This window comes from Rattus rattus, chromosome 7 (genome assembly GCF_011064425.1).
Source record: "Rattus rattus isolate New Zealand chromosome 7, Rrattus_CSIRO_v1, whole genome shotgun sequence".
NCBI classification, from domain to species: Eukaryota; Metazoa; Chordata; class Mammalia; order Rodentia; family Muridae; genus Rattus; species Rattus rattus.
The window spans coordinates 90734466-90750638 of record NC_046160.1 but is presented as its reverse complement, the minus strand read 5'-3'; the positions used below and the strand labels follow the sequence as shown (position 1 = coordinate 90750638).

The window sequence follows — 16173 nt, the reverse complement described above, 5'->3', positions numbered from 1 at the left end:
CACCTTAAGTGTGAGCCTCCATGAATGGCCACACAGCCGACTTCCCTTGGGACAGGCTGAGCGTCAGAGTAGGGCTGTGGGGTGATCTGAACCTTGCTGATCTCCCTTCCTGTCTCAGGCTTTGGGAGAACAGCCAGCACTTGTGAGTGAGGGGCAATCCCAGGGACTGTGCAGGCACTGGGATCGGGGTCTAGGCCACCTTTGTGGCAGGCCTTGCTAGCTCCAGCCAGTTGCCCCCAGCAGCCCAGAGCTTTACTCAGCAGCTGGCAGTAGGGCTCTGACGGTGGATGCTGTGGGTGGGGGGCAGCAGCTGTGTTTCTTCTTGCCTGAAGAGCCTTCCCAGTCCTTGCCCCTCCCCACCCATGAAGAGCAGCTTTTTCAGACATTTTGCCTCAAATGCAAATCCTCTTTGTTCCAAATGGGCAGTCTCAGCCCAGAACAGACGTCAGCTTTGCCCCAAACTTGGGCGTGTTTCTGTCTCCCCAGGATGCCTGAGTCAGCGTGGCAAGGGTGTGTCCGCCTGCAGTCTGGCACTGCGCCCTGGCTCCCTGGAGAAACCTGCTCTCTTTCTGGACATTACCCACAGCAGGGTGTGCCCAGCTCTCTCTTCGTTATGCCAGATGCTAATGTCTGGTCCTTCTGCTGTAAAATCTCCCCCAAGTTCCTTGTTTCAAGCTGTGCGTCCTCCTGTTCCCCGATACTGACGGACTCAGCATGAGACTCAGCTTGCTAACATTTGGAAGGACCTCAGAAGTGGATGGGGAACCACTTGGGTGGCCAAGATCCAGGTCACTAAGAAACCCAGCCGCTACCAGCTCCTCTAAAGTCAGCACACAGGTCATGCGCATTGAAAACCACTCTGAAGACACCTCCCTCGCTCTCCTCTGGGGACAGTGGACCAGATCTCCTGTGTCCAAGAGAAACCTACAGACTGATTCCCCCCTTCCTTTTGCTTTGTTCCGGGGCCAGTGCCATCCTCCCTCCATCTCGCCCAAGCGCCCCAGTAGACATATCAGATGACAGCTGGCCATTGGGGTGTAGAATTGAGCCTCTCTGCTTCCAGACCCCACTTCTGGGAGCCCCTCACCATCTCTTGGCCTGCCATCTGCAGGGCTGCTTGCCATCTGCCACAGTTTGCCTTTCCTTCCCCACCCCCACACTTCTGGTTCAGCATAGCCTCTCCTTTCTCCTTTGGGGTCTCCGTCTACCCCAAGTCTTCATGTGTCCCTGTCTTTGGCTGCTTTTCAACGTGGCAAACCGAGTCTCTTTCTTCTCTTGAGAACAGCTGTCTTCAAGCAGCCTTTACAAACTGTCTACACATCCCTTCTCCCTCAGAGCCCGGGAGCCAAGACATCAGACACTGGGGAGAATAAACATCCTGAACTGGCTCTGCTCACCCCGCTCTCACCTGGTACTGTTCGGTTGCCTAAGGCATCTAGCACTGTGTCTTTTGTGGTGCAAACCCCATTTCCAGCTCCTTCCAGTGTAGCTTGGATGTGATCGCACCACCTTAACAAGTTGGCCACATGCCTCACGTAAGCTGGCACATCTTTAGACTGAGAACCTCATCGGGTGATGTTTTCTTCAGGAGCCATGGAACTCCTATACACACAAACACACCTAGACTGAATAGAAAGAGCATTGTGTTTGGAGCTAGGCAGACCTATTTCCCACCTTTGCTAGATATGTGACTGTGGGCAGGTTTCTTGTTCCCCCTAGTCTGTACAACAGGCTGAAAGGCTTGCAAGACAGAATGTGTGTAGAGAGCTTGGCACTTAGCACATGGTCATTTAGGTCCCGTCATCCTCACCCGGACCCTTCATTTTTTAGAAGAACCTCCCCCCATGTAGACCCTAACATTACCAAGGTTGTAGACACTAACCAGCCTGGAGACCTCCATCCTTGACTCTCCCTCTATGTCTGTTCTAGGCTAGTGTTCCAGAACTTATGTCACTGCTAACGTGGAGCAGTCTATTCTGAGGTCCACCCATGCCCCCTGGCTCTCACCAACATTAACAGTAGAGGAGAAAACTCTGTCAGCAGGGTCCTCTTGCTTACGGGTACATCTTAATTCACTGAGCATCACTGTGGTCCTGAGTCAGGATATTTTGGCCTGTGGAATTAATGGTCTGTCTGCAGTCCCCCACACCACCTGCTGGCCGATCCTGGAAATGCATTTTTTTTTTTTTTTCTTTTCTTTTTTTTTTTTTTTTATAAATTTATTTTTTAAGATTTTATTTTATTGTATGAGTACACTGTACCTGCCTTCAGACACACCAGAAGAGGGCATCAGATCTCATTACAGATGGTTGTGAGCCACCATGTGGTTGCTGGGATTTGAACTCAGGACCTCAGGAAGAGCAGTCGGTGCTCTTAACCACTGAGCCATCTCTCCAGCCCCCCCCCTTTTTTTTTTTTTTGGATATTTTTTTATTTGCATTTCAAATGTCATCCCCTTTCCTGGTTTACCATCCATAAACCCCCTATCCCATCTCCCCTCCCTCTTCTTCTATGAGGGTGTTCACCTACCCCTTCCCGCCTCCCTACCCTGACATTTCCCTACACGGGGTGGGGGTGGGGTATCCAACCTTGGCAGGACCAAGGGCTTCTTCTCCCATTGGTGCCCAACAAGGCCATCCTCTGCTACATATGCAGCTGGAGGCCTGGGTCAGTCCATGTGTACTCTTTGGTAGTTTAGTCCCTGGGAGCTCTGGTTGGTTGGTATTGTTCTTATGGGGTTGCAAACCCCTTCAGCTCCTACAATCCTTTCTCTAACTCCTCCAATGGGGACCCCGTTCTCAGTTCAGTGGTTGGCTATGAGCATTTGCCTCTGTGTTTGTCAGGCTCTGGCAGAGCCTCTCAGGCGACAGCTACATCAGGCTCCTGTCGGCTTGCACTTCTTGGCATCAGCAATATTGTCTGGGTTTGGTGACTGTATGTATATGGGCTGGATCCCCAGGTGGGGTAAGCTGGAAATGCATCTTTAAGTTAGTCCCCAGAAGAAACTTAACCTGTTCTGTCCACTTTCCCACCTCTCAGTATCTGTGAGGAAGGTCCCCACTTTCTTGTTCACTTCTCCCACAAACCCAGTTTCCTGGCCCCAGTGCTTATGTGACTTACTAGACTTTGCAAGGCTCTGCCAAGATTCCACCAAGACTCAGATGGCTATCCTCCCAGGAGCCAGGGGTCTTTCCTTGTTCAGCCTCAATCTCAGGGGGTCTTTCTTTTCATAATTTCCCTCAATCAGCAACCAATTCCCTTCTCAGACATGGTGCCAGCAGCTGGTACACACATCTTCCTAGCAGATACCTGTTCTTATCTGTTTAACAAATCAGCAAGCCAACCTCTACTTCAGGCAGTGTCTCCTCCTGCTGTAGGCCTACCCTGCCCGCCTGACCCCAGAATTTCTTCCAGGTTCTCCCACATTCTCTTCCAGGCTATCCCGAGCTCCTTGGGTGATGTCCTGCAATGACACCCCTCAATGGTGCAGAACCTGAGTGTTCCTGATGATCAAAGCCTTCTGGCTGAGTGCATAGAGGACACAGGGCTCTGACCACTTCCTCATCCCAGTGTCTGTGCGAAGCCTGTCTGTCTGTAACATGCACCTCTGCTGGCTAAGCAACTGTGAGCCCCGACCAGAGGCTACTCCTCCTGACCTTCTACCACAGTCCTCTGCCTGACAGTGCAGTGGACCGCTTCCTCGGTCTGCTGCATGCTTCCAGGGAGAATAAGGGAACTGCCACCTCTTCTTTCCCTTCCCTAGTTTATTTAACCTTGGAACCTGTTTTTTTCTTTTTCTTATTGTTGTTGTTGTTAAGACAGGATGTCTGTGTGTAGCCCTGGATGTCCTAGAACTTGTTCTGTAGACCAGGCTGGCCTCAAACTCACACAGTCTGCTTCTGCTTCCTGAGTACTGGGATTAAAGGCCTGTGCCACCACCACCAGGCAAGACTTCTGTCCCAGACATCCACCCACATGATCATGTTGGATTGGTCATCGTTCAGCTAGCTGTTTGCTGGGAACTCTTCGTTGCATCTAACCTAGAAGGAGGCAGTAACTCTTTCAGCAATACTGCAGGCCTCAGATTCATCCGTGGTAGATTTAGAGCTAGGCCCAGGCAGCCGGGGGAATGGCTGTGTCTTTGGTCAACCACTTGGCTTCTTTGGCTTCCTGACCACCTGCATGCCATGCCTAGGCCTACCCTCAGGGACTTGTGTTGCCTCCCTTTCAAATTTGCAAGACCTTTTTGGGTCAGAGAAATAATGCTGTGGACTCTTGCCCCGAATCTGCTAACCTACTGTGTGATCCCAGATCCTCCCTGGACTTTCTGGAGCCCAATTTTCTAATCTCTGGTAGGACTGGCTGATTCGGTGGTTCCCAAGACCTCTTCACAGTCTCCAAAAGTCTAAGAATTGTCCTCTTGGCTCCCTTTGCAGGGACTCCATCTGTCCTTGCTACCTCCAGCCTTCTCTGGTAGGACCTACTTTCCTAATAAGGCCAACTCCATCCGCCTCCTCCTTGAGACACCAACTGCTGGTAAAAGGCCCTAGGGGACATTCCTTATCTCAACTGAATTCCAAAGACCTCTGCCCACGCCCATGCTTCTGACACAGTGTGCAGTGCTGACCTTAAGCTAGGAGGCTGCTCTCTCTCTCTCACTTCCCTACTGTTCTGTCAACTTTGCTTTGTGAACCCCCTTTCTGCTTTGTTTCTGCCGACTGAGCATAGGTAAAGTCTTCTTGAGAGTCTTCACAAAGTTGTGAGATCTTTGTGAAACTCCTAACATGAGTTACCAGGATCTTCCCTTACAGAACATTTGTTGACCTCAGCCCTAGCTAGTGACTTTGAAGACACCTCGTGTTCCTTTTCAGTATCTGTGAGCTTCATGATTGAGTCCAAGCTGCCCTGAAGGACTCTCCACATTCACCACAGTTCCCCTGTTCTGTCTGGAGCCTTGGGATAGTCCTACTGAAACAGCAGAGGAAGTAGCAGGTGGGACCTTGCCTGCCAGCAAGCAGCTACGATTCCCCATGAAGGGTCACTGAGGCATCCTGAGAACCCCATGCTCTAGGGAAAAGAGTATTTGAGATGGTCATGCTGGCGACACAGGCACTGGCCATAACAGCTCAGAAGAGCCGGGAGACAGATGGGTTTGGCAGGATTAGGATCATAACAGCCAACATTACTATCTTACTCTGAAAGACTTCAAATCACCCAGCAAGTCACAGGTATCACCTTACGAGTAGATAGTATCAGGAAGGGTTACTGACTTGCTGGGTTCTCTGTTCTCAAGATGGAGGTCCAGAGATTTCATTCCAGGCCTGTCTGACCCAACATCTGGGCTTTGGGCGTTAGAAAGGGTACAGTGGGGCACAGTTCTATGGTGAAGGGGTGGGCTACTATGGAAGGGTGTTTCTTTCCTTTTTCCATCCCCCTCTCCTCCAGAAGTTGGCTAGATTTCTTTGGGAGCTGAAGAAAAGACAAACTCTGGGAGCCTCTCCACCCTCTCCTGCATCCACCTCCCTCCCAGCAGATTTTCTGTGTGTCTCCCCAGTCCAGGAGAGAACTGAGGACTTCCAAAGCCAAAGCCCTCCACCAGCACCCTCATTTTTGGCTCCTCCCTCTAGGGTCTTGACTTTTGTGTGGGGTTGGAAGCAGGATGCACTGAAATCCACTCCAAAACCAAGACCAGAGAAGAAATCTTTGCAATTACTGGAAAGCCCCGTGTTTCAAAGCTAACTTGTAACACAGCCAAGTCTGCTCAGAACACCCTGGCTCCAGCCTAGGCTAGGTCTCTGCCTGGTATGCAGCAGCAAGAAGTCAGCCCTAGCTGAATGTATCTTGATTTTTAAAGGCCACTTTCTCAAAGAATTAAAGGCATAGGAAGCAAATGCAGAAGGGCAGAGGCTGGGAGAGGCGCAGTTGAAGGCAGGTTATAACCGGCTGGTGGCTTCCTGCCCTGCACCCGTGTGGCATCTTCTTCCAGACATCAGCTTCCTACTGGCTCATCTCTAGGAGAGGCATTGCGCTCACACTTCTGCCCTCTGGACAGAGTTCCCTCTCCTGGGGGATAGGAAATCACAGTGCAGGCATCTCAGGGCCTTTGGAGCCTTGGGGACAATGCTTGCTCATGGCAGACACTCTGAGATACAACCCTCAAAGGATTCTAAGGAATGAGAGTAGCATGCAAGGCAGGCCTGCCCAATTCTAGAGTACATTCTCCTAATTACTTTGTATACCCACTGACTAGATAGATAGATGATAGATAGATAGATAGATAGATAGATAGATAGATAGATAGATAGATAGATAGGTGGATGGGCGGACAGACAGACAGATATAGATATATCATCCCAAAAGCCATTAACCTCTGAGCATCGTTTTTCTCATTAAATATAGAAATGTTTGGTCAGTGATTTCCAAATACTTCCAGCCAGGTTTCCTTCTCTTTGAATGAAATCTTACTGGGGCCCCAGTACTTGAGAGCTTGTTTATTGAACAGTACCTGGTGGGGACACACACAGCTCTCCTGTCTTCTGACCACTACCTTTGAACTTCACCCACTTGGCATCTCGTAGTGCCTCCTCCGGCAGAGCCCAGTCATGCAACTGTTGAAAGTACTCAGTTTCATCTTACAGCTTCAGTTTTATGTCCAGTTGGGCTCAGACCCTCGGCTAAGCTCCCAATGAAAAGAACAGGGCCTGCCCTTTCCCAGTTACTCCATGCTCCTCCTCAATGTTCTGAGCATCCTGTATGCCTGTTGGGGATGCCTTCCCAACTCATCCCGAGGTTACCAGCAGTCAGCACAGGGATGATACTCTAGCCCCATGGCCCAAGTGAAACTGCCTTCTTTGGTACCCAATTGGAAGACCCCTCCTATTGTTCTTGCCTCAAAGGGATATCCAGCTAGGAAATGGGGTGTCCCTTCTCTTTTCATCGGCCCCTAATACTGACAGCCAGGAGCCCCTTCCCTCACTTGGCCTGGTCTGCAGGGAGCCCACGCAGAGGTAAACAGCACAGCATTTCCACAAGACAAGCAACCAGTGATACCGGAATCCCGCCCTATCTAACAACTTCCCACCAGGTAACAGGAGAGGGCTTGTCAGAACCTGAAGAGACTCGATTTGTTTTATATAGTCAGGGGATCACTTCTCAAGTTGTTCAGTTAAAGATGAGGGAGACTTATGGCTTCTGTTACAATTTGAAGGTTACAGAAGAGTATTCGATCAACACCCTCATCCAGGTAGCTTGCAACACTGCTCCGTGCAGCAGGCCCTTCCTGCAAAGTATTTTCAGAGCCCCACAGTGTGTGTCTCAACATTGAAAATACTTGGAGGAAGGAGGATTGGATCCTGGAGCAGGCTTTAGAGAGCTTGGCCATAGCCCTGAAAGTCCCTCTGGGTGTGTTCACCACCAGACCCCTTCATCTCCCTCTAAGGACCCTCTTTTGCTAATTAAGATGAAGGTGGGGTTACCCAACGGTGGAGTCAGGGGAAATGGAGCCAGAGACCAGGGAATACATCCCAAGTTATAGGAGAGGCAGAGTGGGCAGCAGCTTGTGGCGGAAGAGAACCAGGCTCAGGTGGAAAGGGCCAAAGAAAGCTCTCCTTGGTCGGAAGCTTCATGAAGGCATGCTCCTCTCTTGTGACCCTGAGCAGGGGGAAGAAAGAGGGCCATGGCCTCAGGACCTGCAGCCACCACCCCTGCCAGGACACCACAAGGACGAGCAGGAGAAATCCGTTGGGGATGAGAGGCCTGCCACAGAGCCCCTCTTTAAGGTCCTGGACACGCCCCTGAGTGAGGGTGACGAACCCACAACGCTGCCAGCCCAGCGAGACCTCGGGCATACTGTGCAGATGGAGGGCTACTTGGGCAGAAAGCACGACCTAGAGGGGCCCAACAAGAAGGCCTCGAACAGGTGTGTGGGGGAAGGGCCCCTGGGGAGGCCGAGCAGCTCCAGGGGTCACCCCACCAGCAGTGCTTTGATGGCAGAGGTGTGCACTGGGGAGAGTGGTCCTGAGCCTTAGGCTATGCCGGTGTGTTTCTTGGCATGACGGGAGAAGCCCATCTTGATTTTGTTAAAATACTATGACGTCATCAGACATTACCCAAATCCCTCAAGTTATGTTCCCCATTTGTAAAACGGAATGAGGATAGAGCCGGATGTCATGGCACATCAGTCCAGCATTCAGGAGGCATATGCAGGCACATCTCTGTGAGTTCGAGTCCAGCCTGGTCTACATAGTTCCAGGACAGCCAGAGCTACATAGTGAGACTCTGTCTCTACCTTTCCCCCTCAAAAAACAATAATAAAAGGAACAAGGTTGGGGTTGGGATTTAGCTCAGTGGTAGAGCGCTTGCCTAGGAAGCGCAAGGCCCTGGGTTCGGTCCCCAGCTCCGAAAAAAAAAAAAGGAACAAGGTTAGATGATGACAGTAGCAGGTCTTTTCGGAATGGAAGCTGTGCCTGGTAAACAGCAAGTTCATGATGAGCGTGGGCCAGTTATCACAGGGGTGGGCAACAGGAAGCCTCAGCGCTGACATGGTCTTAACCAAGCCTCGCTTTTAGCCATCTGGACTTCACTTACCTTGCTGTAAAGTGGGAGGTGACTAGGAACATTAGTGACCTATATGCCTGCCTTCTGCAGGTCCCTTCCAGTGCTGATGGGAAGATAGCAGGTATCCTTCCATGTCACTGAGCGCTAGTCACGTGCTGCGCGTCTGGGGTCCCTGGGGCCCTTTCCTTTTAGCAGCATTATGGGGACTGGGCCAACGGCTTGTGGCAGAAGAGAAGTAGGCTCAGGTGGGGAGCGTCAAAAAAAAAAAAAAAATGGCCAGCACTGGGAAGCCAGTGTTACCTCTACAGCTTCTGGCCTAGGGGAGTCAACGAAGCGACTTCCAGTTTTAAAAGGGGACAACCATTCGGAGACAGTGGTCCTGAAGAGATTCACTGTAAGTGCAGAGCCTCCGGGAAGGGAGCTAATTAGCTTCTACCGGGCATCTCCTGTGGGCTTGGCAATCTAGTAGGACTGGTCAGATATTTACAGCTGCGATCACTACTCACGTGTACACTCTCCAGATGGGGAAGCAGCACCTCAGAGGTTAAGTCACTTGCTCAAGGCAGGCCTGTACACCAAAGACCTCCAGAGCCGCTGCCTTACTGCAGGAGGAAGGACCTGAGCTCAGTTAGGAACCCTGGGCTCTGTGAAAAGGGCGCTGCAAACGCTTCATTCAATCAAGTTCTCTGGTCAGATGGTGCTTCTCTCTACACCCTCCTATCTCCTCGCCTGCCTTCAAAAGACATACAGACGGACGGATGGATGGACAGATGGACAGATGGACGAACAGACAGATGGAGGAAGACGGGAAGAAGAAGGCTGAGTGTTCCTTATCATAAAAATGCAGCAGCAGCACCTCCCATTGTCAGCACAGGAGCTTGGACACTCTGCTGTGTGCTCCGGACAAGGCCACCATGAGCTCGGGAACCCCAGCAAGTCACCATGAGCTTGGGAGCTCAGCATTCTCCAAACACAACCATAGAAACAAGCCCAGACTTGCAGAAATCTAGTCTGAGGGTTTTTGTTTGTTTCTTTTCTTTCTTTTTTTCTTAAATGATAGGACAGAGTTAAACATGTCTCTAATACCAACTTCAAGACAAGTTTAGACTAAAACTTGAAACCCTGGCTCAAAAAACAAACACAAAATAAAAGAAAAGAAGGTATACCAAGTAAAATACACACACACGTCCTAGTTCAATTCTGATGCATCTAATATGCAAAGGATAAAGAAAGCTTGAAATTCTACTTCAAGCAACACATTCCAAGGTCAGATCAGAATGGTAGCATTTGCCTAGCATGTGAAGGGCCCTGGGTTCAGTCCCCAGCACTGCAAAATTTAAATAACTAAACAAACAGTGGCTAGGGGTGTAACGCATAACTAAGACATTTGTCTAGCATGTTCGAGGCCCTGAGTTCTAACTCCAGTATCAAAAACAGGGAGCGACTCAACGTCGTTTCCTATCACCTACATCAGATGGCTCACAACCACCTAACTCCACTCTGGGGGTCTGATGCCCTCTTCTGACCTCCAAGGGCACCTGCACTCATGAACACACACCACACTCTACAAACACACACAGGAGTGGCGCTTGCCTTTAAGGCAAAGGTAGTGTATCTCTGTGAGTTGAGGAAAGCCTGGTCTACACACTGAGTTCCATGCCAATCTGCCTCAAAAAATAAAAAACCTAGAATTATTAGCAAAAATTTGTGCATAGGAATGTTCAAGCCAGAGGATGGGGGTATGGCTCAATAGCAGTGCACTTGCCTAGCATGGCTGTGGCCTCTGGTTCTATCCCCAACACCACCGAAAACCAAAGCAAGTGCCCATTGTGATAAGGAGCATTCTCAGCAAATACAGTTTCTTAGGCTTCAAGATATATATATGTGTGTGTGTGTGTATATATATATATATATATATATATATATATCACATTATTCAATATATATCACATTGTTATTAAATTATAATGTTTTCACTATCATAAGATCCACTAATGATAGGATACCATAAATTTTTCATAAAAGTATGCATAACTACTTTGAAATCTTATTGATGTTATGAGGAAATACTTAAGGCATAATTTTATGTTCAGAATTAACCTGAATACAAAATGGAATACAGAAGGGTGGGCATGTAGCTCAGTGATAGATGTTCTGGACTTTGGGTTCGATTCCCAGTGAGTGTGTGAGGAGACTGAACGGTATACAATACAATCTAATTTTAGTTATCTCTGAGTAGGAAAATGGGAACAGAACTGAGACTAGGAGGACGCACAATACGTGAACAATGGCTAACTTCTAGTCGTGAAATCACATGTAGATGGTTTTTAATCTTCTCTTTTTTAAACAACAGACTCTGCTACTATTTATCCAGGTAAAAATGGTGCAACAGAAACAAGCAATTAATTAATTAATTAGGAAAAATAACAGCAGTGGTGGTAGCGGCAGCAGCAGCATACACCTTTAATCCCAGCACTCGGAAGGCAGAGGCAGGTGGATCTCTGTAAGTTTGAGGCCAGCCTGGTCTATAGAGCGAGTTCCAGGTTAGCCAGAATGACATCGTATCTCAAAACCAAAAACAACACAAAGAAGCAAAAACAAGCAGCAAGGCTATGGGAGCTGGTTGTGCGGTGCTGCATCAGGACCACAGGTGACATGCCTGTCTGCGTTGTTGCAGGTCCTGGAACAACCTGTACTGTGTGCTCAGGAACAGCCAGCTGACCTTCTACAAGGACACTAAGAACCTGGCCCTTGGGGTGCCCTACCATGGAGAGGAGCCCCTGGCCCTGAGGCACGCCATCTGTGAGATTGCTGTCAACTATAAGAAGAAGAAGCATGTGTTTAAGCTGAGGTGAGCTTTGCTGCCCGGCACATCTCCCTGAGCCCTGGGCCTTTTGAATCTTTATGCCAATGGCTTGATTGAGCATTAATGGCCGAGTGGAGATGCACTGGAGAGCAGCTCCCAGCTGGGGCTCTTCCTTGGGTGTTTTTAATTTAAAAGATTGATGGTCTTAGCTTTCTTGGGTGGTCTGCTGCCCTAGCGGGGCACGAATACTAGGCTGTAGGATAGTGGCTAACTCTCTGCCCAGGTTAAGATTTCTGGAGATGGTACCATGACCCAAAACCCTCTGTCTTTCTAGGTTAAGCAACGGCAGCGAATGGCTTTTCCATGGCAAGGATGAGGTAAGCACAGGAAGTCTAACTCAGATGGACTAACAACAGGGTGGGTGGAAACCTGATGCTTGATCTCAGGGCTTCCTCAGAGAAACATACCCAGCCCTTCCTGGCCCTAGGAGGGCTATGTACCCCTAGACTCCTTGACCTTTCCACCCTACAGGAGGAGATGCTGTTGTGGCTACAGGGCATGAGCACGGCCATCAACGAGTCCCAGAGCATCCGTGTCAAGGCACAGAGTCTGCCCCTGCCTTCCCTGGCTGGTCCTGATGCCAGCGTAGGCAAGAAGGACAAGGAGAAGAGGTTTAGCTTCTTCCCCAAAAAGAAGTAGCAGCTGGGGGCCCCCATGGGCGGGGCCAGCCAGGCAGCACTGCAGTGTGCACTGGGACATGCAAGGACAAGGAGCCCATGGCCTCGACCTCTGCAGTGGCCAGTCCTCCTCCCGCCTGCCACTCACTGCCTGCAGCCTGCCTGCTCAACTTGCTGGGCCAGCCCCAGGGCCCCACACTGCACTGCAATAGCTGCCTTGCCTGCCTGGCCTCCCTGGTCTTCCCAATGCCTGCCAACAGCCCTCCACTCCTCCTACCCCATGCAGCTGGCTGGGCTCCAGGGACTGGAGGTCCAGCTCCTTTGGGGCTGGAAAAGAGTTCTGTAAGGCATATACTCTCCTCTTCCTGCCTACAGGCTGGGATGCCTGATGGGTTCCCTCCAGCACTGCCCACTACCACAGCAAATCCCCTTTGGGGTCACTGATCATGTCAGCCAGGGAAAGGAAAATGAATATGATGATAGTTGCCCTGTTCCTTAGGGGCGGGAGGAAGGGCCTTCAGAACCAGCTCTGGGCAAGGGGCTGGTGGGGTACCAAGGGGACAATACGGATGTCAAGCTGTGAGTACTGCCAGTCTCCTCCTCTCCTTCAGCAACAGGACTCTCTCCTCAGGGCTAGTACGTCCCTTCTTTCCTCTTCTCACACCCCTAAGAGTTTTGGTGAGTGCCGAGTGAATGAGCCTCCTCCTTCCTATGACAGACACCCTTTAATCCTGGCATCAACAGTGTTAGGGCCAGAAGCCCTCACACCATTCTCTTGGAAGCCCTGGTACCGCTTAGGGTTCAGACCTCTGTCACAGGAGGGGCAGACAGGTCCACACTTCTGAAGCTTCTGCCTATAGTGCAGCTCTCTCTCCCATTCCCAGTTGCAGCCAAACCAACAGTACGTGGCGAGGGCTGGTGCCAGAGACAAGCTGAATACCCAGATCCTACAGTCAAGTATCTCAAAGCTACACGCCCTCCTATCATCCGCTGTCCTGGCAGCTAGCACCAGCCAGGCCAGTGGCTGGACACAGAGCTGTTTATTACCTAGGGGTGACAAACGTAGGCTTGTGACACAGTTACCCCGGAACATAGGGATGCGTGTTGAGGTTATTTTGTGAAGGTGTGGCTCTTCTTGGTTGGTTTCTGCAGACCTAGATTTTGGGGTCGCCTGGTATAGAGATCACCAAGCATCAAAAGGGGCTCTGCAGCCTGTCCCTGGGGTGCTTTCCCATGCCCGTGGAAGACTAAGACCACTGGTCCTACAGACATGCTCTGCTTCACAACTGGAAGCAACACAGCTTCAGCCCAACATGGCAGCTGGAGTTAGGTCCAAAAGATGGTTGAGGTGAGGGCAAGGGGCCTTTTCACCCAGGAGACCATCTGTGTCCCTAGGGCCCACAGCCAGTTTCTACTGCCTTCCCCATGGGTAAGGCTCAATGGTAGGCATACAGTTACTAGGCCTTCCCAGAATCCCTCACTGTTGACCAGGCAGGTACAGCTCAGAGATCAGTTGCACCCAGTGACCCCCTCCCCCCAACATGACCTGAGTATGAACTCAACTCCAGTGGATGACAACCCCCTTCGCCAGTGGGGCCTGATTTCTTCATCTCCACAGCCGGTCTGAAACTTGGCCTCAGGGTATAGGACCCTGTAACTCTCTCCTTCTACAGGGAACACAGTGGGCACCACTCATCAGCCTCTTTGTACAGCTGGAGAAACCAAAGCAGTAGACAGGGAGGCATCTGCACCCCTGACAATAAGAATGGCCTTGGTACACCGAAAGGCATGTCTATCTCTGGGACAGGAAGTGGGCTCCTCGATGAAGCATTAGGTGGCAAGCAGCTCCCTCAGGCACTTTCCCTGGCCTAGTCTTTGGGGGACCAAAGGATGAGGGTCTACATTTCCCTTCTACATGTACCCAAGTAGCGCCTGAAGTGAGACCTTTCCAGTAACTCCAGAGCCAAGACAGAAAAAAGGCTCTAATGGAAGAGCTAGGATTTCACTGCAAAGCATTATACAAGGGTAGTAAGCTACAAGTGACCTACCATCACAGCCAGATCCCCACACTTCTCACCAGTCACCCAGGCCCCAAGGCACTCAACATACTGGACTGACTTCGCGGGAACCCTGTGCACTCCAGGGCCAGGCTCTCCTGATGCCCTGGCAAGGCTGGTTTTTCTCCTGGTATTTTCTACTTTGCAGTCTTCCCTGACAGTATTCCCAAACTGGGTTAACACAGCTCCAGTCCACACCAGCATAACAGGCTTCCTCCCCGGGCGGTTGGAGGAAGCTCTCTGGGCACAGCCAGGCAGCTCTCCTTCCCTCCCCGTTGCCTTTGTCCTGGGCCTGGGCAGACAGGCTGAAGAGGTGCAGCGGTTCCTGGGACCCTCCCACCCCACCTCTACTGGTACTAACAGAAGTCTGTGTAGGCTCGGCTCCCTCCCCTTCCCCATCTTCTCCTTCCTGCCTACTGGAGGGCAACAGGTCCCCTAGGCTGGTTCTGGATCTCCTTCCATCAACGAGAGGAGGCAGAGATCCAGAGAAAGAAGATACCAGCAGGCCGCACAGCTTGGTCCCTTGGACAAGCAAGCTCAGGGAGGGCACAAGGTGAAATGAAGGTAGAGAAAAGAAACCCCGTTGGGCAGAGATCATGCCATCTGGGGCTGGCTGGGCCTTGTCCTCCACCCGCTCAAATGTGCTTCCACCAACCAGAGGAATCCCATTTACTAGTTTTTCTAATAAATCAATAATACTCCGTGCTTGTTTCTGTTTATTTGACCAGCCTCTTGTCCCTTTAAACTTGGTCGTCAGAGGGAAGACACCATGCAAACAGATACGGCTAGGGTTTACTTTGTTCCTGAGAGTATCGTGGGATGACGCTGCTGGTATCCAGGCCCTAGGTCCCATCAGGGGCCTTGAGGAAGCTTGCTCATTCATGAGTTCAATCAGCTCTAGGGCAAAGTTGTCTCCAAGCAATCTGTTCAGGTTGTTTGCTGCTGGGAGCCGAAACCTGATGCTCTATCTGTCCTGGGATCCATTTTCGGGGGGCAGTTTTGTTTGATTTGGGTGGGACACAGGCCTGCCAGGCTTCAGATAGATAATTCTAATAGAAGTCAGTGAATGCAACTGTCCCTGTCCCTACACGTGGACTATGAGGCTCATCGGAAAGACATTAGCTACAACTGCCCAGGCGCCACCCCTGGGTGCCATCGTGCAGTTTGAGAAACAGTGACTCATCTGGCCTTCAATGTATAGAGGAGGAAAGAACACAGTTGGATGACCCAGCTGGTTGGCAGCAAGGTTGGGACAAGACTTTGAGTCACCTATCCGATGCTTTTATGGCCGCTATCAGGTGTCATATCCTGGGACAGGTCTGCTCAGAGAAACAGTAGCTGTCTTCACAGTGACTGACAGTGGCTGCAGAGGACAGACAGGACATGGGCTACTGCAGTCCTGCTCTGTTCCTGCCCAGGAGATCACCACTCGCCTGGTATCAGGGTGGGGTGGGGGTTGATGGTCCTATGTTCAGATCCAGTCCATCCTCCTAGGTTGGAAGATCCCCAGGTCTTGCTCCCTGCAGACCTGCAGGTACACCAGAGAGACTGACCTCTCCACCACCAAGGCCCTACAGTCCCCTCCTTTCTAGCCCCAGACAGAAGAAACCAGACAAAGTAAAGCTGGTCTTCCATGGAGAAGAGAGCCCACTCAGAAATGGGGCATTCCTGGCCATTTGCGACCAGACACTTCTGCGGGTACTGTGAGAATAGGAACCATTTCTAATAAAATACACTTTGCAGATCACTTAGGACATTGCCAAGCCTCAACCTTAGGACCCCAGCTCCTGGGAACCGGAGAGGGAGAGATGAGTAAAAGGCCCTGGACACTAGAAACCCATTTATCTAAAGTGTTCCACTTGCCCCTGGTGTCTCCAGCTTTTTAGAACAACTTTGTCTTTAGGAAAAGAGCTAACGGCTCTCATGTGGGACTCTCACCCCAGACAGGACTTTAGGCTGTGGGTGGACAGAGCAATGCAGAGAGGCAGATGTGGCAGAGAACAATGTGAACACCCTGATGTCTTCTGTTGGCTGTGCCTGGACATTGAGTGAGCATCCATGTCCCCAGGAAGGAGGC

General features: G+C 50.8%; 1 protein-coding gene across 1 annotated transcript in view; it reads left to right on the top strand.

Moving 5' to 3' along the window:
- Sptb (spectrin beta, erythrocytic) overlaps nt 1-14560 on the top strand; it is a 126660-nt gene extending 112100 nt beyond the window's left edge. The window contains exons 33-36 of the mRNA XM_032907973.1: nt 7659-7918; nt 11234-11407; nt 11697-11739; nt 11894-14560. Coding sequence (XP_032763864.1) covers nt 7659-7918; nt 11234-11407; nt 11697-11739; nt 11894-12061 — 645 coding nt within the window. The 3' untranslated portion in view covers nt 12062-14560. The remainder of the gene's footprint in view (nt 1-7658; nt 7919-11233; nt 11408-11696; nt 11740-11893) is intronic.
- The last annotated feature ends 1613 nt before the right edge of the window (nt 14561-16173 follow it).